This window comes from Ranitomeya variabilis, chromosome 4 (genome assembly GCF_051348905.1).
Source record: "Ranitomeya variabilis isolate aRanVar5 chromosome 4, aRanVar5.hap1, whole genome shotgun sequence".
Classification (NCBI taxonomy): Eukaryota; Metazoa; Chordata; class Amphibia; order Anura; family Dendrobatidae; genus Ranitomeya; species Ranitomeya variabilis.
This window is the reverse complement of record NC_135235.1, coordinates 641,541,759-641,564,533: the sequence shown is the minus strand read 5'-3', so window position 1 is coordinate 641,564,533 and position 22,775 is coordinate 641,541,759. Positions and strand designations below refer to the sequence as shown.

Here is a 22,775-nt window from a genome sequence, read left to right as displayed (position 1 = left end):
TGTCGCGTCGATTTGGGCACCCATATCCTGTGATTGTCGATCCACGAAGGAGGAGACGAAGATTGTGGGTGCATCCTCTTTTGACTCAACGCCTCACGAAAGGACATTTTGAGAGGCTCTATACAGCTCTAAGGGCACATCCTGACAAGTTCTATCTGTACTGTCGCATGACCATCAGAACCTTTGATATATTGTTGGAGATATTACGTCCAGGTATCACCTATCAGGACACAAGGATGCGCAAAGCCAAATCTGCAGAGGAGCGTCTTCTCCTTACCTTACGGTATGTATTCAACATCCTCACATACTGTATGTTGATGATCTTTTTTTTAAGTGTTGTGTTCTAGCAGATTTTTTCAATTATATGTGTAGATTAGGGCACAAGCAGATCCAAAAAAGTGTGTTTAATGTTATAGTTAAGTACCCTATGTAAATTTTTAATTTTTCAGCGTTAATTACCATGTTTTTAAAAATATACAATCTAGTTCTGCTTCTTTGTTTTGTGTAAACTCTTGTTACCTACCTAATATTCATTTTTTATTTTTTTTCACTTTCAGCTTCCTGTCCACTGGCTTGTCGTATGCGGGACTACACCTGGAGTTTCTGATTGGCCGGTCGACAATTTCGGGCATTGTGCGGTCAACCTGTAGTCAAATATGGTCTAAACTCCAGGAAGTTGTGATGCCTGAGCCAAAACAGGTTGATTGGCTTAAAATAGCCCTTGCTTTCCAGGACACTTGTGACTTCCCAAACTGCATTGGAGCCGTGGATGGAAAACATCAGGGTGCGTAAGCCGCCGAACTCTGGCTCCCAATTCTACAATTATAAGCAGTTTTTCTCTGTAGTTCTGTTAGCTGTAGTTGACAGTAACTGCAGGTTTATAATTGTAGACATTGGGGCCTATGGGCGAACTGGAGACTCTAGGGTCTTCGTCCATTATGAGTCGGCGGCTACGTGACAACCAGTTAGACCTCCCACCACAACTCCTCCCCGGCTACAATGCGGAAGCAGTGCCTTTTGTTCTTGTTGGAGATGAGGCGTTCCAATTGACGAGGCACGTCATGAGGCCTTATCCCCGGCGCAACTGGGACCACCGGCGGAGGGTCTTTAATTTGCGGCTTTCAAGGGCGCGGAGACTGGTGGAGTGCACCTTTGGTATTCTGGTGGCCAAATGGCATGTCCTCCAGTCTGCCATTCAGCTCAATGGGGCTACAGTGAATGAAGTAATAGAAGCCTGTGTTATTTTGCACAATTTTACCCGCATACATGATTGCTCCTCAGCTGATATTGCTGAACACATGTTGAGCAATGTGCTTAGGCCTACACCACATGTCCCTCCTCCGCGCCGTCCCCTTTCTGGCCTAAAAGTTAGGGATGTTTTCACCAATTATTTGGTTTCTCCTCAGGGTGCGACTCCCTGGCAAGATTATGCTGTTTCTCATTTCTGATTTTTGCCTTTTTAACTATCTTCTAAGTTTACCAAAACATAAAAATCTTAAATCTGAACTCTGTGTGTTGTATTTACTTAATTCACATATGGTTATGAACAGAGCATATGTGTGTGATGTAAGAATGATTGGTCCACAAACGTTATTTGGCTTTTTACAATATTTTTAATTTACCGAAAAAGCCTTTTTTGTTAAACTCAAAGCCATATTTTTTAGATATGGTTTTTTCAGCCAATTCAAGTTGGCCTAATTTTTTTACCAAAATTAACAGCATAACAAAGTGCTATGACAGCACAAACATATAGAACACATGGTTATTTGCCACAAACAGAAAACAAATTACAGGTTTCTGTAAGTAGGTGGTGGTGATGGGGGAACCTCAGGGTCCTGCTCAGGTGGAATTTGTTGGCCCAATTGTCCTTGACCCTGTGTGGATGCTGTGTGGGCCGGAGGAATATTCATCCTTTGATCATGTTGGCCAGTTGTGTATTGGCCATAAGGAATCTGACTGTAGCCCTCATGTTGTTGCAAATATGGCCTTACCTCATATCCACCCCCAATATGGCCATGTCGTGCAAACCCAGGTTGGGACCAGCCTCCAGCACTGGGTCTGGACAAGTGGCCATATTGGGAAGGTTGATGGTAGTCTGGCATAGGGTACTGAGGTTGCCATGGTGGGTTTTGTGTGGGTAGGGGTTGAGGTGTAGGCTCACGTGGAGGTGATTCAAATCCCTGTTGAGCATGCACCTGTTGAGGTCTTGGCAGCCGCAAGACGTTACGTGATGACAGCTGCCATCTCTCAATATACTCCATGAGCTCATATGGGTAATTTGGGTGGGTGCATGCATCAATAAGGATTTGAATACACCCTCTCACACGTAGCCTGACCTCACGGTCTAGGGGACGTAAGTTCCGGGCCAGGCTCCTCGTATAGGCCTCCTCCCCCTTATCTGCAGTAACCCTTGACAGATAGTTCAGGACCCCAGCATCCACATTCCTCCTACTTTGGATGAGCTTTCTCCTTTGGCGAGCACGCCGTGACATCACAGCAGCCTGTGGTGAGTTCTCTAGGGGTATAGTTGGGCTTCTGCTGTTGCCAGGATCATCCTGGCTTGCTTGTGCTGCTGCTGTTGGTGGTGGGGCCTCATCTTCGCCAGGTGCTGCTGGAGCTGGATGCCCAGATGACGAGGATCCTGGAGGGATGGAGCATGACGGATCATAAGATGGGCCAGCCACCTCTTCTCCTTCCCCAACTGGGTCTATGACCACCTCAGAATCGGATCCTGTCTCCCTCTCTGTGAGGTTGGACTGTGTTCTGTTATGAAAGTATGTTTGAAAAATATTAAAAAATTGTCTGACCATTATAAACATATGTGTATAATGTGTTGTGAGGTTTGGACTTACGGTCTGAGATCCATACTGGGATTCAAAAAGGTCAAACTATCAAAATAGATATATTTTTTTTAGGTGGTGCGCCTGACCCACTCCTGTCCTGCTGCTGCCTCTCCCTCCTGTACTGATCGCTGATGCTCCGCCATCTTCTCATAACATCATCCACTGCAACAAAATATAGCAAAATAATGTATTACACCATTATGCACAGTGGTCACACAAGGTGTAATTGACTACACAGATTGTAGTGTAGCCTAGGAAGCTGCATTTGTTTTTTGTTTTTTAACTACAAAAATTAACATCATAGAATGTAAGGCCACAAGGACAGAGTCCTCTCCCCTCTATCCCAGTATGTTTTTTTTCAGTTGGACACTGTAAGGGACATCTATAATAACCCTGTATGTAACCCGTTTCTCATGTACAGCAACATGGAATTAATGTTGTTATAGAAAAGAATATATGCAATACTTAGAAAGAATTTTTACATTACTTAAAAGGAGTTAGGTCCTGCTGGTCCACATAAATATCAATGTACAAACATTAGTGTACTTACTTATTTGCGTCTGTGCCTCACGTGGCCGCTGATCATAATTTGGGAATATGGACCCACATATACTCCTCCATGCTGCCTCTTTTTGGGCCCTGTTGGCATAGTTGGGATCTCTCTGGTCCCAAATTACGGGCCTTTCCTGGACCAAAATGATGAGCATGTCAACATTTATGATGTTAGCCATGCTGAATCAGACTCCGTGGAGGCGTGCGGCAGACTTCCAGGATCTCTGTCTGGCTTTTTCAGCTAATTAGCATGTTTCAGCTTCCTGATTGAGGCCTTGGGACATTTCCTGGCACCTGCCATAGTCTAGCGTATTTCTCGCAAGTCACACGCATGGTCCGTATGCATTCCGTATTTTTCTCGTCCTCACAGACTTGCATTGGCGTATTTTTTGCGCAATACGATGACAAACGCAGCATGCTGCGATTTTCTACGGCCGTACAAGACCGTATAATATGGATACGTTACATAGTTACATAGTTATTAAGGTTGAAGGAAGACTTTAAGTCCATCTAGTTCAACCCATAGCCTAGCATGCCCTAACATGTTGATCCAGGGGAAGGCAAAAAAAACCCATGTGGTAAGAGTAAGCTCCATCATGGGGAAAAAAATTCCTTCCCGACCCCACATACGGCAATCAGACTAGTTCCCTGGATCAACGCCTTATCAAGGAATCTAATATATATACCCTGTAATATTATACTTTTCCAGAAAGGTATCCAGTCCCCTCTTAAATTTAAGTAATGAATCACTCATTACAACATCATACGGCAGAGAGTTCCATAGTCTCACTGCTCTTACAGTAAAGAATCCGCGTCTGTTATTATGCTTAAACCTTTTTTCCTCCAGACGTAGAGGATGCCCCCTTGTCCCTGTCACCGGTCTATGATTAAAAAGATCAGCAGAAAGGTCTTTGTACTGTCCCCTCATATATTTATACATTAACATAAGATCACCCCTTAGTCTTCGTTTTTCCAAAGTAAATAGCCCCAAGTGTAATAACCTATCTTGGTATGGCAGACCCCCCAGTCCTCTAATAACCTTAGTCGCTCTTCTCTGCACCCACTCCAGTTCAGCTATGTCTTTCTTATACACCGGAGACCAGAACTGTGCACAGTATTCTAAGTGTGGTCGCACTAGTGACTTGTATAGAGGTAAAATTATGTTCTCCTCATGAGCATCTATGCCTCTTTTAATGCATCCCATTATTTTATTTGCCTTTGTAGCAGCTGCCTGACACTGGCCACTGAATATGAGTTTGTCATCCACCCATACACCCAGGTCTTTTTCATTGACGGTTTTGCCCAGAGTTTTAGAATTAAGCACATAGTTGTACATCTTATTACTTCTACCCAAGTGCATGACCTTACATTTATCCCCATTAAAGCTCATTTGCCATTTATCAGCCCAAGCTTCTAGTTTACATAAATCAGCCTGTAATATAAAATTGTCCTCCCCTGTATTGATTACCCTGCAGAGTTTAGTGTCATCTGCAAATATTGAAATTCTACTCTGAATGCCCCCTACAAGGTCATTAATAAATATGTTAAAAAGAAGAGGGCCCAATACTGACCCCTGTGGTACCCCACTACCAACCGTGACCCAGTCCGAGTGTGCTCCATTAATAACCACCCTTTGTTTCCTATCCCTGAGCCAACTCTCAACCCACTTGCACATATTTTCCCCTATCCCCATTATTCTCATTTTATGTATCAACCTTTTGTGTGGCACCGTATGAAAAGCTTTTGAAAAGTCCATATACACTACATCTACTGGGTTCCCTTGGTCCAGACCGGAACTTACCTCTTCATAGAAGCTGATCAAATTAGTCTGACATGATCGGTCCCTAGTAAACCCGTGCTGATACTGGGTCATGAGGATATTCCTCTTCAGATACTCCAGTATAGCATCCCTTAGAATGCCCTCCAGGATTTTACCCACAGTAGAGGTTAAACTTACTGGCCTATAATTTCCGAGTTCAGTTTTTGTCCCCTTTTTGAATATTAGCACCACATTTGCTATACGCCAGTCCTGTGGTACAGACCCTGTTATTATGGACTCTTTAAAGATTAAAAATAATGGTCTATCAATGACTGTACTTAATTCCTGCAGTACTCGGGGGTGGATCCCATCCGGGCCCGGAGATTTGTCAATTTTTGTGATTTTTAGACGCCGCCGTACTTCCTGCTGGGTTAAGCAGGTAACATTAAATTGGGAATTATTATCACTAGTCATATTGGCTGCCATGGGATTTTCTTTTGTAAATACTGATGAAAAAAAGTCATTTAGCATATTGGCTTTTTCCTCATCCTCATCCACCATTTCACCCAGATTATTTTTAAGGGGGCCAACACTATCATTTTTTAGTTTCTTACTATTTATGTAGTTAAAGAATATTTTGGGGTTATTTTTACTCTCTCTGGCAATGAGTCTCTCTGTCTCAATCTTTGCTGCCTTGATTTGCTTTTTACATAATTTATTTAATTTTTTGTATTTATTTAATGCCTCCTCACTACCTACTTCCTTTAATTCTCTAAATGCTTTCTTTTTGTCACTTATTGCGCCCCTTACAGCTTTATTTAGCCATGTTGGTTTCCTCCTATTTCTAGTATGTTTATTCCCATACGGTATATACTGTGCACAGGTCCTATCCAGGATGCTAATAAATGTCTCCCATTTTCTTTGTGTACTTTTATGTCTCGGGATATCGTCCCAGTTAATTGCACCAAGATCCTCTCATCCGTTGGAAATTTGCCCTCCGGAAGTTTAGTGTCCTTGTCACCCCTCTACTACACATCTTATTAAAGGAGACATGAAAACTTATTATTTTGTGATCACTATTCCCCAAGTGACCCCCAACCCTTACATTTGCTATGCGGTCTGGCCTGTTGGTTAATATTAGGTCTAGCAGTGCCCCCCTTCTTGTTGGGTCCTGAACCAGTTGTGAAAGGTAATTGTCTCTCATAGTTGTCAAAAACCGATTACCTTTACTGGAACTGCAGGTTTCTGTTCCCCAGTCTATTTCAGGGTAGTTGAAGTCCCCCATAATAATGACTTCTCCTTGAGTCGCAGCTTCATCTATTTGCTTTACGAGGATATTCTCCATTGCTTCCATTATTTTTGGAGATTTATAACAAACCCCTATCAGTAATTTATTATTTTTTCCCCCTCCCCTTATCTCCACCCACAGGGACTCTACATTTTCATTAGATTCACCTATATTATCACGCAGGATGGGTTTTAAGGTCGATTTTACAAACAGACACACCCCACCCCCTCGCTTATCTGTACGGTCATTTCTGAAAAGGCTATAGCCCTGCAAGTTAACAGCCCAGTCATGGCTCTCATCCAGCCATGTTTCAGATATCCCCACCATGTCATAATTATGTTCCAACAACATTAGTTCTAATTCGTCCATTTTGTTGGCGAGGCTTCTGGCATTAGTATACATGCACTTGATGTTCCTCTCTGTACCTCTATTCTTTCTTAAATTACTAACTGTTCTAACCCCACCCCCCATGCCTCCGCCACCCCCAACTTCCTTATTTGTGCCAAGGTCTCTATCTGCACTATCTTCCCCACCTATAAAATGAATACCCTCCCCCCCATTCCCTAGTTTAAACACTCCTCCAACCTTCTAACCATTTTCTCCCCCAGCACAGCTGCACCTTCCCCATTGAGGTGCAGCCTATCCCTAGCGTAGAGCCTGTAGCCAACTGAGAAGTCGGCCCAGTTCTGCAGGAACCCAAACCCCTCCTTCCTACACCAATTCTTGAGCCACTTATTAACCTCCCTAATCTCCCGTTGCCTCTCTGGCGTGGCACGTGGTACAGGCAGTATTTCAGAAAATACCACGTTGGAGGTCCTTGCTTTCAGCTTGCAGCCTAATTCCCTGAAATCATCTTTAAGGACCTTCCACCTACCTCTAACTTTGTCATTTGTGCCAATGTGCACCATGACCGCTGGGTCCTCACCAGCCCCTCCCAGTAATCTGTCCACCCGATCAGCGATGTGTCGGACTCGAGCGCCAGGTAGGCAGCACACCGTTCGACGATCCCTGTCTTTGTGACAGATTGCCCTATCTGTTCTCCTAATAATTGAGTCCCCCACTACCAGCACCTGTCTGGCCTGCCCTGCTCTCCTATTTCCCTCCTTACTGGAGCAGTCACACCTCCGGCTTTCAGAGGACATGCCTGGCTGCAGCAGTGCTACCCCTGTACTGGCACCCCCCTCATCTGCCAACTTAGCAAACTTATTGGGGTGTGAAAGATCAGGACTAGCCTCCCTGGCACTCTTCCCTCTACCCCGCTTCCTAACTGTCACCCAGCTAACTGCCTCACTGTCCTGCAGCTCCATCCTACCATCCCCCTCCTCATCTATCCCATTGAGCGTCTGCTCTGTGAGCAGAAGACTCCTCTCCATATTGTCTATGGATCTCAGTATTGCCAGCTGCACATTTAGATCCAGTATCTGGGTTTCCAAATGCACAAAGTGCTCACATCTCGCACAGCAGTATGCACCCTCGACCGGCTGATCAAGGACTGCATATATGTGGCAAGATGTGCACTGGATGGCATTAACAATTGTGGAGCACATTTCCTAATGGGGATTGCACCAGACAGAAACGTTAAATAAAAATAAATACAAAGTATTAATTAACACTTGGAACAGCAATTCCTCCCTTGGAAACTCCCTGATTCCAAAGTCACTGAGTCACAAGTCACACTTACCGCCGTCCACACTTACACTCAGGTCACACTCAGCTCGCTCACACTCGCTATGCTGAAGATTTAAAGATTTTTTTTTTTCCTCTATTTCCCTTCAACAACAAGCCACCTTGCTGTTCAAATGCACTTCCAAAAAGGGATCTGCCCCATAGAGATTCATTGGGCCGTGTATTTTCTGGACGTATTTTCTGCGCTCATACGTCCATAAAACTCGCTAGTGTGACGCCGGCCTAACTCTGTATACTGTTCCTTATACTATTTGATAGGTTTATAATTTTAGGATGGTTTTTATAAGGTTTAACTTCATCAAATAGTTTAGAAATCTTATTTATACTTTCCAATAGCTGTTTCTTTCTTTTGTCAATAATGAAAGATACTGCCTGTTTTGAATAATTTTTGAACATGGATTCTCATTCAGATAGAGTAGTTTGGTCTCCTATATCCCCTGATAGGGGGTTGTATACAGTTGGACCTTTTGGGATACAGTCATAGGCTAGATAACGTTCCAGGGTAGCAACTTCCCAAAGTTGAGTAAAAAAACAAACAGCAAAAAAGTGTTTGGCACCACTGCATCGCCTCTACCTCAAAATGATGAAATGAGGTTAGCCACACTAAATCATAAACATCATATAGCCACCAAAAACACCGCTGCACGGTGTGAAAAAAAAGTCAAATTTTCATTTTTTTTTCCACATTCCAAAAATTCCTGTGAAACACCTGAAGGGTTAATAAACTTCTTGAATGTGGTTTTGAGCCCAGTGAGGGGTGCAGTTTTTAGAATTTCATCAATTTTGGGTATTTTCTATCACATAGAGCCCATAGAGTGACTTCAGATGTGAGGTGGTCCCTAAAAAAATGGTTTTGTAAATTTTGTTGTAAAAATGAGAAATCGCTGTCAAACTTTGAACCCTTATAACTTCCTAACAAAAACAAATTTTGTTTAAAAAATTGTGCTGATGTAAAGTAGACATGTGGGAAATGTTATTTATTAACTATTTTGTGTGACATCTCTGTAATTTAAGGGCATAAAAATTCAAAGTTGGAAAACTGCAACATTTTTGTCAAATTTCCATTTTTTCACAAATAAACACAAGTCATATCAAATAAATTTTACTGCCATCATAAAGTACAATATGTCATGAATAAAAAAAACTCAGAATCATCCGGATCCGTAGAAGCGTTCTAGAGTTATAACCTGATAGGCTATGTGCCCACGTTGCGGATTAGTGTGCAGATTTTTCCACACCTTTTTGAAAAATCCGCAGGTAAAACGCACTGCAATGTGTCCCCTTGTCTCCATTCTGCCCCCTTGTCTCCATTCTGCCCCCTTGTTTCCATTCTGCCCCCTTGTTTCCATTCTGCCCCCTTGTCTCATTCTGCCCCCTTGTCTCCATTCTGATCCCCTGTCTCATTCTGCCCCCTTGTCTCCATTCTGCTTCCCTGTCTCATTCTGCCCCTTGTCTCCATTCTGCCCCTTGTCTCATTCTGCCCCCTTGTCTCCATTCTGCCCCTTGTCTCATTCTGCCCCCTTGTCTCCATTCTGCCCCTTGTCTCAATTCTGCCCCCTGTCTCATTCTGCCCCTTGTCTCCATTCTGCCCCTTGTCTCATTCTGCCCCCTTGTCTCCATTCTGCCCCTTGTCTCAATTCTGCCCCCTGTCTCATTCTGCCCCCTTGTCTCCATTCTGCCACTTGTCTCCATTCTACCCCCGTCTCCATTCTGCCACTTGTCTCCATTCTGCTCCCGTCTCATTCTGCCCCTTGTCTCCATTCTACCCCCTTGTCTCCATTTTGCTCCCCTGTCTCATTCTGTCCCCTTGTCTCATTCTGCCTTGTCTCCATTCTGCCCCTTTTCTCATTCTGCCCCTTGTCTCATTCTGCCCCCTATCCCATTCTGCTCCCGCCTCATTCTGCCCCCTTGTCTCCATTCTGCCCCCTTGTCTCCATTCTGCCCCCTTGTCTCCATTCTGCCCCCTTGTCTCCATTCTGCCCCCTTGTCTCCATACTGCCCCTTGTCTCCATTCTGCCCCCTTGTCTCCATTCTGCCACCTTGTCTCCATTCTGCCCCCTTGCCTGCATTCTGCCCCTTGTCTCATTCTGCCCCTTTGTCTCCATTCTGCTCTCTTGTCTCATTCTACCCCTTGTCTCCATTCTGCCCCTTTGTCTCCATTCTGCCCCTTTGTCTCCATTCTGCCCCTTTGTCTCCATTCTGCCCCCTTGTCTCCATTCTGCCCCCTTGTCTCCATTCTGCCCCCTTGCCTCCATTCTGCTCCCCTGTCTCATTCTGCCTCTTGTCTCATTCTGTCCCCTTGTCTCCATTCTGCTCCCTTGTCTCATTCTACCCCTTGTCTCCATTCTGCCCCCTTGACTCCATTCTGCCCCTTTGTCTCCATTCTGCCCCCTTGTCTCCATTCTGCCCCCTTGTCTCCATTCTGCCCCCTTGTCTCCATTCTGCTCCCCTGTCTCATTCTGCCCCTTGTCTCATTCTGTTCCCTTGTCTCCATTCTGCTCCCTTGTCTCATTCTGCCTCCTTGTCTCCATTCTGCTCCCTGTCTCCCTTCTGTGCCGGGCTGGATGGAGACACATGGTCCACATTGTGGCTTGCCGCTTTCAGTTAAAAAAATAAAAAACCTTTCTTCTTACCTTGGCGCGCTCCTGTGGCGAAGCAAAGATCCCTCCCGGCATTTCAGCGCGCACTTGCCGGCGACTGACACGCCGGCGATGCGCGCTGACGTCAGCTGCCAGCCTCCGATTGGCTGGCGGCTTTAACCATTGCAGTGCGGGCCCGCAAGGCTGCAATAGTCAATACAGTAACTGAACCTGCGTCTCGGACGCAGGTTCAGTTACCGATAGAAGCCTGTCGCTGGGGCCCGGGCCCGATGAGAGAAGAGATGGGGCCCCTCTGCCACCGGGCAGTAATGCCCTGATGGCGACCCTGCATGTCAATGTGAAATAGATGAAATATGAATAGCAATACGGCTTTTGAATATTAGGAAAAAATGAGACGCTTTGCACACAATTTGGCCAAATTATATCTGCCCATCAACCATTGTCATCAACCATTGTCAAGGTGGTCTCAAAAAGTAATGGGTCCCTACGTATCTGAATACCTCTCATAGGGCTCATTCTCACATGCGAGAAACCGTATGAGTCTCACACGTCAAATCCTGACACTCAGGAGCGGAGCGTGCGGCCGCATGTATTGCTACGCGGCCGCACGCTCCGATCCGAGTGCTGGGTGACGTGCGAGACTCATCTGAGTTTCTCGCATGTGATAATGAGCCCTTAGGCCGGGGTCACATTTGAGAATCTCGAGCTAGCCTCACGCATCAATGCCCGGCTGCCGGCACTCAGGACCGGAGTGTGCTGCTGCATGTATTTCTATGCACTTGATTCTCACATCACACTCGCAAGTGTGACCCCGGCCTAAGGGCTCATTTCCACTTGCGAGAAACACGTCCGTGTCTCGCATGTGGAAACCAAGCTGTGGCGCCGACACTTTGGAGCAGAGCGTGCGGCTGCATGTGTTCCTATGCGGCCGCACGCTCCGCACCGGAGTGACACCTCTGTCAGCAATGCCTGCATTTATGGGTAGATAGGAACCTGCAGCAATTAAAATCCCCACATGGTGAAGGGCGGAGTGCTCTGTCAGTAAGCATAAAAATGACAAAAGACTGACTGTCACATACAGACTAGTGTGAATAGTATGGTTTGCACTTATTCTCACTATGGATGTGCCAGTCAGTCTTTTGTTATTAGAATTGGAAAAATTGGCCTGGTCATTAACGTGCAAACCACCCTTGGGGGTAAAGGGGTTAACTAATAACATCCAACCTGCAAACCCTTGCTGACCCCACACACGGCTCCGCTCCGTACACCTCATACACAGGCGGCTCTGCTCCGTACACCTCGTACACACATGACTCCGCTCCTTACACACTGCTCCGCTCCGTACACCTCGTACACACACGGCTCTGCTCCATACACCTTGTACACACACGGCTCTCAGGCTACTTTCACACTAGCGTCGTGCACTGCACGTCGCTATGCGTCGTTTTGTAGAAAAAACGCATCCTGCAAAAGTGCTTGCAGGATGCGTTTTTTCTCCATTAACTTGCATTAGCGACGCAGTGCGACGCATTGCCACACGTCGCAACCGTCGTGCGACAGTTGTGTCGTGTTGCGTCGGTCCGTCGCCACCAAAAAACGTTCCTTGTAACGTTTTTTGGTGCGTCGTTCCCGTCTTTCCCGACCGCGAATGCGCGGCCGGAACTCCGCCCCCGCCTCCCCGCACCTCACAATGGGGCAGCGGATGCGTTGAAAAACAGCATCCGCTGCCCCCGTTGTGCGGCGCATTCACTGCTAGCGTCAGGTACGTCGCAACGACGCAATTCGTCGTGCGTCGTCCGACGCTAGTGTGAAAGTAGCCTTACATCCACAGTGTAAACCCCTCCTGACCCCACACATAAACTTCCCCTCATCCAGCACCATGACAACCAGCACAGCAGAGTCCTGCATACACTGAGGCCCCTGATCATGTGACCCCTGACTCCTCCCCTCCTGTGACCTCATCACAGGTCCTGTGCGCACAGAGCAGCCATATATGTGGTGTGCGGCTCTGCAGGTGGAGGTAGGTGCTGGAGATTCCCCATTACTGGGCGGGGGCAGGGGACATTAACCCCCTCAGTGCTGAGCCTGTGATACATCTCTGTATGTGACTATAATGGGACTGTGTGTTATACCGGGGGCAGGACGGGGCCATGACTGGATGTAGTGATCATGTGACGCCGGTAACACCTCCGGAGGTTTCTTACATGGGATCTTTATGATGTTACATTGTCATCTTCTCCCCATTCAGGTCCCTACAATATCGGATACTCTCAGTGGAGATCTTCTATATAAGAGAATTCTCCTGAGTGACCCTACAAGGATGGAGAGGGACAGGGACAAGATGGCGGAGAGGATATTACACCTCACCCTAGAGATCCTCTTCCGGCTTACTGGAGAGGTGAGAGATTCTGATGACGTCACATTACATCATTCTTATCTATGGGAATAACAGATGGACAGAACTGGAGAGGTGAGGACTCTGGGAATGTCTGTAGTGAGGTTTATTAATGTGTCTCTCCATAACCAGGATTACACAGTAGTGAAGAAGACCTCTAGTGAGCGCTGTCAGGACCCTGTGTCTGAGGGATGGGGAAGACCCCTGAGCCCAATCACGGGGCCTCCACCTCACCCCCTGATACATGAGGACATCAATGACCAGAAGATCCTAGAACTCACCTACAAGATGATTGTGCTGCTGACTGGAGAGGTGACACTGCTGGGAATGCTGGGACATAATACAATAACACTATGGAGGGATCGGGGGATGACGGTATCATTGTATGTGACCGGACTCAAGTTAGTCTGCAGTTAGCTATTAGTTATTAGTTAGCTATTAGATTTTCATGCATGGTGAATTAGCTATTAGATTTAAATGTATGATGAATCATACATAGAGTGGATATTGTTTTGTAAAATTTTGTTCTTTGACTACTTGTGGTCCTGGGTTATTCACGTAAATCGCTTATTTATGTTGCGTATAATCAAACGTACTCAATCGTACGTAACTTCAATTTGAAAAGAGGTACCCTGGACCAATAGTACTCAAAATGAACGTATCCATGTCCTGAATAATATGTGCCCAAAAAATGGTCAACTCTATGTGTAGTTCTGAAGTTATTCACGTAAATCGCTTATGTCAAGCAAAATCAAACGTACTCAATCGTACGTAAGTTCAATTTGAAAACAGGTACCCTTGACCCAGGGCCGTATTTGCCACTAGGGGGGAATATGAGCCATGCATACGGGGGGGGGGGGGGGGGGGGAGAATATGAGAAATGCATACAGGAGGGGGAAATATGAGCCATGCATATGTATGGATGGCTCATATTCCCCCCCCTGTATGCATGGCTCATATTCCCCCCCCCCTGTATGCATGGCTCATATTCCCCCTCCTGTATGCATGGCTCATATTTCCCCCTCCTGCATGCCTGGCTCATATTCTCCCCCCCCCCCCCCCCTGTATGCAAGGCTCATCTCTCCACCCCACCCCCCGCTCCCATCTTGAATGGCGCGGCTTACCGTCCTCCTTCATCCCCCCTCCCCTGTTCCCCCGTCCCTCATACTTACCTGTTCCTCACCGCGCGACCGCGCCGGCATCCCTCTGGCTCTGTCCCGACTCCCGGCGCAGCACCTTCTTCCTGCGTGAGCGGTAATGTGATACCGCTCATTAAGGTCATGAATATGCGCTTATTCATGACCTTAATGAGCGGTACCACGTGACCGCTCATTCAGGACCACTGCAGAAGCCGAGACCAGGCATCACTGTAGCAAGGTGAGTATCGTCTTCACGAAGGGTGGGTGGGAGGCGGGCAGTCGGCCGGGCGAGGGGGGGGCGCGAGGGGTCGGTCGGGAGGTGACCCAGCTTTTATATAAAAAAAAAAATAACAACAAACCTTGCTCAGGTGCCGCCCCCTGCATTGTTCCCCCCCTAGGCACGTGCCCTCACGTGCCTAGTGGCAAATACGGCCCTGGGTCAAGGGTACCTCTTTTCAAATTGAACTTACGTACGATTGAGTACGTTTGATTATGCGTGACATAAGCGATTTACGTGAATAACTTCTGAACTACATATAGAGTTGATATTTTTTTGGGCAAATATTATTCAGGACATTGAGCTGGTCATTTTAAGTACTAGTGGTCCAGGGTACCTCTTTTCAAATTGAACTTATGTACGATTGAGTACGTTTGATTATGTGCGACATAAGCGATTTACGTGAATAACCCAGGACCACAAGTAGTCAAAATAAACATCTCAAATTCCTGAACAAAATTTCACCCAAACAATATCCACTCTATGTATAATTCATCATACATGAAAATCTAATAGCTAACTAATAACTAATAGCTAACTGCAGACTAACTTGAGTCCGCTTTGTATGTGTCAGGTTCCTATAAGGTGTCAGGATGTCGCCGTCTATTTCTCCATGGAGGAGTGGGAGTATTTAGAAGGACACAAAGATCTGTACAAGGACGTCATGATGGAGGATCCTGAGCCCCTCACATCACCAGGTAATAGACAGGACTAAATACACATGGCCTATAATTATCTGTATGTAAAGAATGAATATATTCCCTGTATGTGTTTCCTCCAGTTCTATCCAGTGAGAGGACAACACCAGAGAGATGTCCCCGTCCTCTTCTTCCACAGGACTGTAAACAAGAAGATCCCGATGTTCCTCTGAATCATCAGGTAGATGGAGAGAAGGTGTCATGAAATCTTCCCAGTGATATGTAGACAGCTGTGAAGGTCTTGTGTTCAGTCTTGTTGTATCCAGCAGTATTATACACTAATGGTCGATTTATTAGAGACACCGACACTTTTCTAATATAAACTTTCGTGAATGGAAATGTGGCCAGTGACTCCAGAGTACGGCAGGAAATCCAGTGACCACTCTTCTGTGAAATATTTAGAATTGAGAGTCCTCAGTGGTTAATACCTTTTAATGGCTAACTGAAAAGATGGTAACAAATTGCAAGCTTTCGAGATTACATACGTCTCTTCATCAGGCAAAGACTAAAACAAATTCTGAAGAATCACATATTTATGCACAACATAGTATAGGGGAAAAAAAAACAAAGGGTGAGGGGAAAAAAAAAACCATGGATAAGCCAGGTGACATGAAGCAGAATTACCATGGGTGATAAACAGTTAACGTCCATAAATATTGGGCCAATTCTTAGATAAGGATTGTTTTATTGTCCTGTGACTAGGGTCTGTTGTGATGACCCCACATGGTCTGATGGGCAAGTTCCTTAGTTGTAGTTAGTTGATGTAAAAAGACATAAATCCGTGTGACACATTCATTCCTGCATTTAGTGTCAAAGGTCGTCATCAGTTTATATTCCCAGACTCTTCTGTCTCTCTGTGCTTTGAAATTACCTTTCAATACAAGTAATTTCATGTCCATAATGTTATGATTTGGGAGACAGAAATGTATTGCCACAGGTAGATCCATTCTTTTACGGTACCAAGATATATTTCTTTCCTGTATCACTCTTCTGTGGATATTTGCAATGTGAATTTACATTATAACGGGAACATAAGATGATGTGATCTACTTTGAACATTTATTACATACAGTGGTGGTGAGATTATACTGAGAATGTTGTGATTGAGGAAAACATCCAACAAAAACAAATCCTATGAATACAAGGAACTCATTAATGAAAGAAGTCAGAGGCGTTTATCAAGAGTCGATCTAAGAACAGGCGGTGTACAGTCATGTCCTGCAGCTGAATACAATGCTGGGTCATCTACAACTAGGGTGTACGAAGAAACAGCTCTTCAGCACAGGAGCTTACCTACGGTTTGTGGCCATTTGGTCAACTAAGTTCATCCTTTTCTGGCTGAAGGACACTTGCGGCAGGACAATGCTTGATGCAACAATGGTCATATAGTCATGGATTGCTTCCAGGAACAAGACAATACATTTTTCTTCCTTACCCGGCTCTTATAGTGTTCAGATCTTAACCCTATAGTACATCTGCTTTACAAGTAAGAAGGAGTTGTTCAGTGCAAGTCAGCACCTCCATCTATATTGTGGCAGCTGTAAAAACCTATCCTGTCTTCATTGAATACTGTTAATGTAGAAGGAATAACACTCAATAGAATTGACAATATAACAATTTGCTGAGGTTCTGAAGACAAAAGGAGGTCCAACGGGGTGTCTCTAATAATATGACCATTCAGGATATGTTTCATACTTGGAAATGACAGAATAAAGCTGATCATAGACAATAGATGTTGTCTGGACCTTCTCACAATTTTCTGGTTATGGAGACTGCTGATTACAATTATTAGTTGACAGGTTGGATTTATACAGGAGACCTGCAGCTATTTCATCTTTTCTATTCTAATCATTTCACATAACTTTTCTATTTGTCTGTGACTTTTACAATATTTCTTTCAGGGTGAAGATCTGCCCCATATTAATGCTACAGAGACATATGTGAGGGGTGATGAGCGGTGTAAAGAGGAGATTCCTACAGATAACTGCACAGGTGAGTAGTGACCACTATTTGTTGAGAAGTCACTGATTCTTATCAGTCACTGGATTGTAGAAATATGTGTTTATCTTTTTAGTGTCTGTAATACAGAATATTGATGTGTGATTGGACTGGCAGAAAAATTTGATGACATTGTTAAAATGACTATATGGTGTTTTTTTCCACACAAAAAATAGAGAAGAAGAGCTCATGTGATTGCAGGTTTAGGTTCCCTTAGATGCTAAAAATGAAAAAAAAAAAAGTTAAAAACTAGTGATGAGCGAATATACTCATTACTCGAGATCTCCCGAGCACGCTCAGGTGACCTCCGAGTACTTTTTAGTGCTCAGAGATTTCGTTTTTCTTGCCGCAGCTGAATGATTTACATCTGATAGCCAGCATAAGTACATGTGGGGGTTGCCTGGTTGCTAGGGAATCCCCATATGTACTTATGCTGGCTAACAGATGTAAATCATTCAGCTGCGGTAATAAAAGCTAAATTTCCGAGCACTAAATAATACTCGGAGGACACCCGAGCGTGCTTGAGAAATCTCAAGTAACGAGTATATTCGCTCATCACTAGTAAAAACCAATAGAATTGTACCAATAAAAAAATATCAGCTCACCAAGCAAAAAACAATCCCTCATACAACTCCAATGACGGGAAAAAATATTGAGTCTAAATAAATAGCAACAGATATCAAATTTTTTACAAACTGAGAAGTTTTGCATTTCTGTAATTGTTCTGACCTGGAGAATGATGCTAATGATGTTACCGGGTAATTTTTACAACATAAACCTCTCGGGTACATGCAGCACTCTTTGCACCGTCGGGCAACCGTTTGGCTTTACAGTACCCACGGTCCTCGCTGAGCCCTGGTGTCCATTAAGTGTCCGTGACGTCCGCACAGGTTCTCGGATATCTCTTATATCCTCAGAGGCGTTCTCTCCGGAGGTATATCACAGGCCTCCTCACTCTGGCTCACACTCGCCAGCACTGCCGCCCATGCACAAACACATAGGCACCATCTTGGGTGTTCAGACACACCCCCTTGCGTGGGGTATATAGGCGACTGGACCAACCCATCTCTCCATCTCCATCTCTTTGTGCACTAATATACCAAACAACCACCCCCTCCATGGATTGGTAGGTTGAATGGTTGTTTTATCGATATTGCTGCCCCTGTTTTTCCGGCCTCTTTAATCAGGTCCACTGCACCCTGATAGTGCAGTGCATTTGTTTGGAGGCCTGGGCAGGTAACATCTCTGCCTTTTTTTCTGGTGTTTTTTGACCCACCCATCTCTCCAAGTAACCTAGAAGCCTTCCCAATGTATAGTAATCCCTCAACAGTAGATCTCCTGAGAAACACGCCCAGGCTTCCATCACAGGGCCATCCACCTCTACGATACATACCACCCATCAACCACATGACCAGTCGCCATACCACAACCCAAACAGCAATGAGAAAATTATTTTTACTGTTTTCCAGTTTGTTGTATGTTAAAACAAATATTCAAAACACATGCTATCACATGAAAAAATTAAAAAAAGTTATCTGACACGATAGAAAATGTAAAAACAGATTGAAATTGAAAATTCAAAAAAGAAAATTGCCACCAAGGAATTAAATAAACATTTATTAAGCAACTTTTTTTGCTAACATCACAATATAAAAACCCTCAACACATAGTGGATGAGAACAATAAAGATTGATGGGCGTAAATGGGGGCTGTCATGGTTTAAGGAAACAAAATTACTATTAATGGGGTTTTCCCACGAACAAAGTAAATTTTAACCCCTTCATGACCCAGCCTATTTTGGCCTTAATGACCTTGCCGTTTTTTGCAATTCTGACCAGTGTCCCTTTATGAGGTAATAACTCAGGAACGCTTCAACGGATCCTAGCGATTCTGAGATTGTTTTTTCGTGACATATTGGGCTTCATGTTAGTGGTAAATTTAGGTCGATAATTTCTGAGTTTATTTGTGAAAAAAAACGGAAATTTGGCGAAAATTTTGAAAATTTCGCAATTTTCACATTTTGAATTTTTATTCTGTTAAACCAGAGAGTTATGTGACACAAAATAGTTAATAAATAACGTTTCCCACATGTCTACTTTACATCAGCACAATTTTGGAAACAATTTTTTTTTTTGCTAGGAAGTTATAAGGGTTAAAATTTGACCAGTGATTTCTCTGTCATGATTCTCAATGGCGAGAGAACATAGCCCAGCATATATGAGAACTAGCTCTTGGAAGATGGAAACTATACTGACCATGAACTAAACCTGCCGCACAACTAGAAGTGGCCGGGTAGCATGCCTACGTTTTTTAACCCTAGATGCCCAGCGCCAGCCGGAGAACTACCTAATCCTAGCAGAGGAAAAGACAGTCCTGGCTCACCTCTAGAGAAATTTTCCCAAAAGGCAGACAGAGGCCCCCACATATATTGGCGGTGATTTTAGATGAAATGACAAACGTAGTATGAAAATAGGTTTAGCAAAATCGAGGTCCGCTTACTAGATAGCAGGAAGACAGAAAGGACACTTTCATGGTCAGCAGAAAACCCTATCAAAACACCATCCAGAAATTCCTTTAAGACTCTAGCATTAACTCATAACACCAGAGTGGCAATTTCCGATCACAAGAGCTTTCCAGACACAGTAACGAAACAGCAGCTGTGAACAGGAACAAAATGCAAAAACACACAAGGACAAAAGTCCAACTTAGCTGGGAGTTGTCTAGTAGCAGGAACAAGCACAGAAGGCTTCTGATTACATTGTTGACCGGCAAGAAACTGACAGAGGAGCAAGGTTATATAGCGACTCCCACATCCTGATAGGAGCAGGTGAACAGAGGGGATGATGCACACAAGTTCAATTCCACAAGTGGCCACCGGGGGAGCCCAGAATCCAATTTCACAACAGTACCCCCCCCTCAAGGAGGGGGCACCGAACCCTCACCAGAACCACCAGGGCGATCAGGATGAGCCCTATGAAAGGCACGGACAAGATCGGAGGCATGAACATCAGAGGCAGTGACCCAAGAATTATCCTCCTGACCGTATCCCTTCCATTTGACCAGATACTGGAGTCTCCGTCTGGAAACACGAGAGTCTAAGATCTTTTCCACAACGTACTCCAACTCACCCTCAACCAACACCGGAGCAGGAGGCTCAACGGAAGGCACAACCGGTACCTCATACCTGCGCAACAATGACCGATGAAAAACATTATGAATCGAAAAGGATGCAGGGAGGTCCAAACGGAAGGACACAGGGTTAAGAATCTCCAATATCTTGTACGGGCCGATGAACCGAGGCTTAAACTTAGGAGAAGAAACCCTCATAGGGACAAAACGAGAAGACAACCACACCAAGTCCCCAACACAAAGCCGAGGACCAACACGACGACGGCGGTTGGCAAAAAGCTGAGTCTTCTCCTGGGACAACTTCAAATTGTCCACCACCTGCCCCCAAATCTGATGCAACCTCTCCACCACAGCATCCACTCCAGGACAATCCGAAGATTCCACTTGACCGGAGGAAAATCGAGGATGAAACCCCGAATTACAGAAAAACGGGGACACCAAGGTGGCAGAGCTGGCCCGATTATTGAGGGCGAACTCCGCCAAAGGCAAAAAAGCAACCCAATCATCCTGATCCGCAGACACAAAACACCTCAAATATGTCTCCAAGGTCTGATTAGTCCGCTCGGTCTGGCCATTAGTCTGAGGATGGAAAGCAGACGAAAAAGACAAATCTATGCCCATCCTAGCACAGAATGCCCGCCAAAATCTAGACACGAATTGGGTCCCTCTGTCAGAAACGATATTCTCAGGAATACCATGCAAACGAACAACATTTTGAAAAAACAGAGGAACCAACTCGGAAGAAGAAGGCAACTTAGGCAAGGGAACCAGATGGACCATCTTAGAGAAACGGTCACACACCACCCAGATGACAGACATCTTCTGAGAAACAGGCAGATCCGAAATAAAATCCATCGAGATGTGCGTCCAAGGCCTCTTCGGGATAGGCAAGGGCAACAACAATCCACTAGCCCGAGAACAACAAGGCTTGGCCCGAGCACAAACGTCACAAGACTGCACAAAGCCTCGCACATCTCGTGACAGGGAAGGCCACCAGAAGGACCTTGCCACCAAATCCCTGGTACCAAAGATTCCAGGATGACCTGCCAACGCAGAAGAATGAACCTCAGAGATGACTCTACTGGTCCAATCATCAGGAACAAACAGTCTACCAGGTGGGCAACGATCAGGTCTATCCGCCTGAAACTCCTGCAAGGCCCGCCGCAGGTCTGGAGAAACGGCAGACAATATCACTCCATCTTTAAGGATACCTGTGGGCTCAGAATTACCAGGGGAGTCAGGCTCAAAACTCCTAGAAAGGGCATCCGCCTTAACATTCTTAGAACCCGGTAGGTACGACACCACAAAATTAAACCGAGAGAAAAACAACAACCAGCGCGCCTGTCTAGGATTCAGGCGCCTGGCAGACTCAAGGTAAATTAAATTTTTGTGGTCAGTCAATACCACCACCTGATGTCTGGCCCCCTCAAGCCAGTGACGCCACTCCTCAAAAGCCCACTTCATGGCCAAAAGCTCCCGATTCCCAATATCATAATTCCGCTCGGCGGGCGAAAATTTACGGGAAAAAAAAGCACAAGGTCTCATCACGGAGCAGTCGGAACTTCTCTGCGACAACACCGCCCCAGCTCCGATTTCAGAAGCGTCGACCTCAACCTGAAAAGGAAGAGCAACATCAGGCTGACGCAACACTGGGGCGGAAGAAAAGCGGCGCTTGAGCTCCCGAAAGGCCTCCACAGCATCAGGGGACCAATCAGCAACATCAGCACCCTTCTTAGTCAAATCAGTCAATGGTTTTACAACATCAGAAAAACCAGCAATAAATCGACGATAAAAGTTAGCAAAGCCCAAAAATTTCTGAAGACTCTTAAGAGAAGAGGGTTGCGTCCAATCACCAATAGCCTGAACCTTGACAGGATCCATCTCGATGGAAGAGGGGGAAAAAATGTATCCCAAGAAAGAAATCTTTTGAACCCCAAAAACACACTTAGAACCCTTCACACACAAGGAATTAGACCGCAAAACCTGAAAAACCCTCCTGACCTGCTGGACATGAGAGTCCCAGTCATCCGAAAAAATCAGAATATCATCCAGATACACAATCATAAATTTATCCAAATAATCGCGGAAAATGTCATGCATAAAGGACTGGAAGACTGAAGGGGCATTTGAAAGACCAAAAGGCATCACCAAATACTCAAAATGGCCCTCGGGCGTATTAAATGCGGTTTTCCACTCATCCCCCTGCTTGATTCGCACCAAATTATACGCCCCACGGAGATCAATCTTAGAGAACCACTTGGCCCCCTTTATACGAGCAAACAAATCAGTAAGCAGTGGTAACGGATATTGATATTTAACCGTGATTTTATTCAAAAGTCGATAATCAATACACGGCCTCAAAGAGCCGTCTTTCTTAGACACAAAGAAAAAACCGGCTCCTAAGGGAGATG

At 45.1% G+C, this 22,775-nt stretch overlaps 1 protein-coding gene across 3 annotated transcripts in view; it reads left to right on the top strand.

The window, feature by feature from the left end:
* The window catches only part of LOC143767357 (uncharacterized), a 340,694-nt gene that overhangs the window by 295,311 nt on the left and 22,608 nt on the right, over positions 1-22,775 (top strand). The window contains exons 1-6 of one of the 3 annotated variants that reach the window (XM_077255615.1): positions 12,655-12,748; positions 12,977-13,126; positions 13,256-13,435; positions 15,114-15,237; positions 15,321-15,418; positions 17,139-17,229. The exons of 1 other annotated variant lie outside the window; for it this stretch is intronic. In XM_077255615.1, coding sequence (XP_077111730.1) covers positions 12,722-12,748; positions 12,977-13,126; positions 13,256-13,435; positions 15,114-15,237; positions 15,321-15,418; positions 17,139-17,229 — 670 coding nt within the window. In that variant the 5' untranslated portion in view covers positions 12,655-12,721. Of the gene's footprint in view, positions 1-12,654; positions 13,127-13,255; positions 13,436-15,113; positions 15,238-15,320; positions 15,419-17,138; positions 17,230-22,775 lie in introns of those variants that run through there. One more of the 3 variants, XM_077255617.1, reaches the window with a different exon arrangement.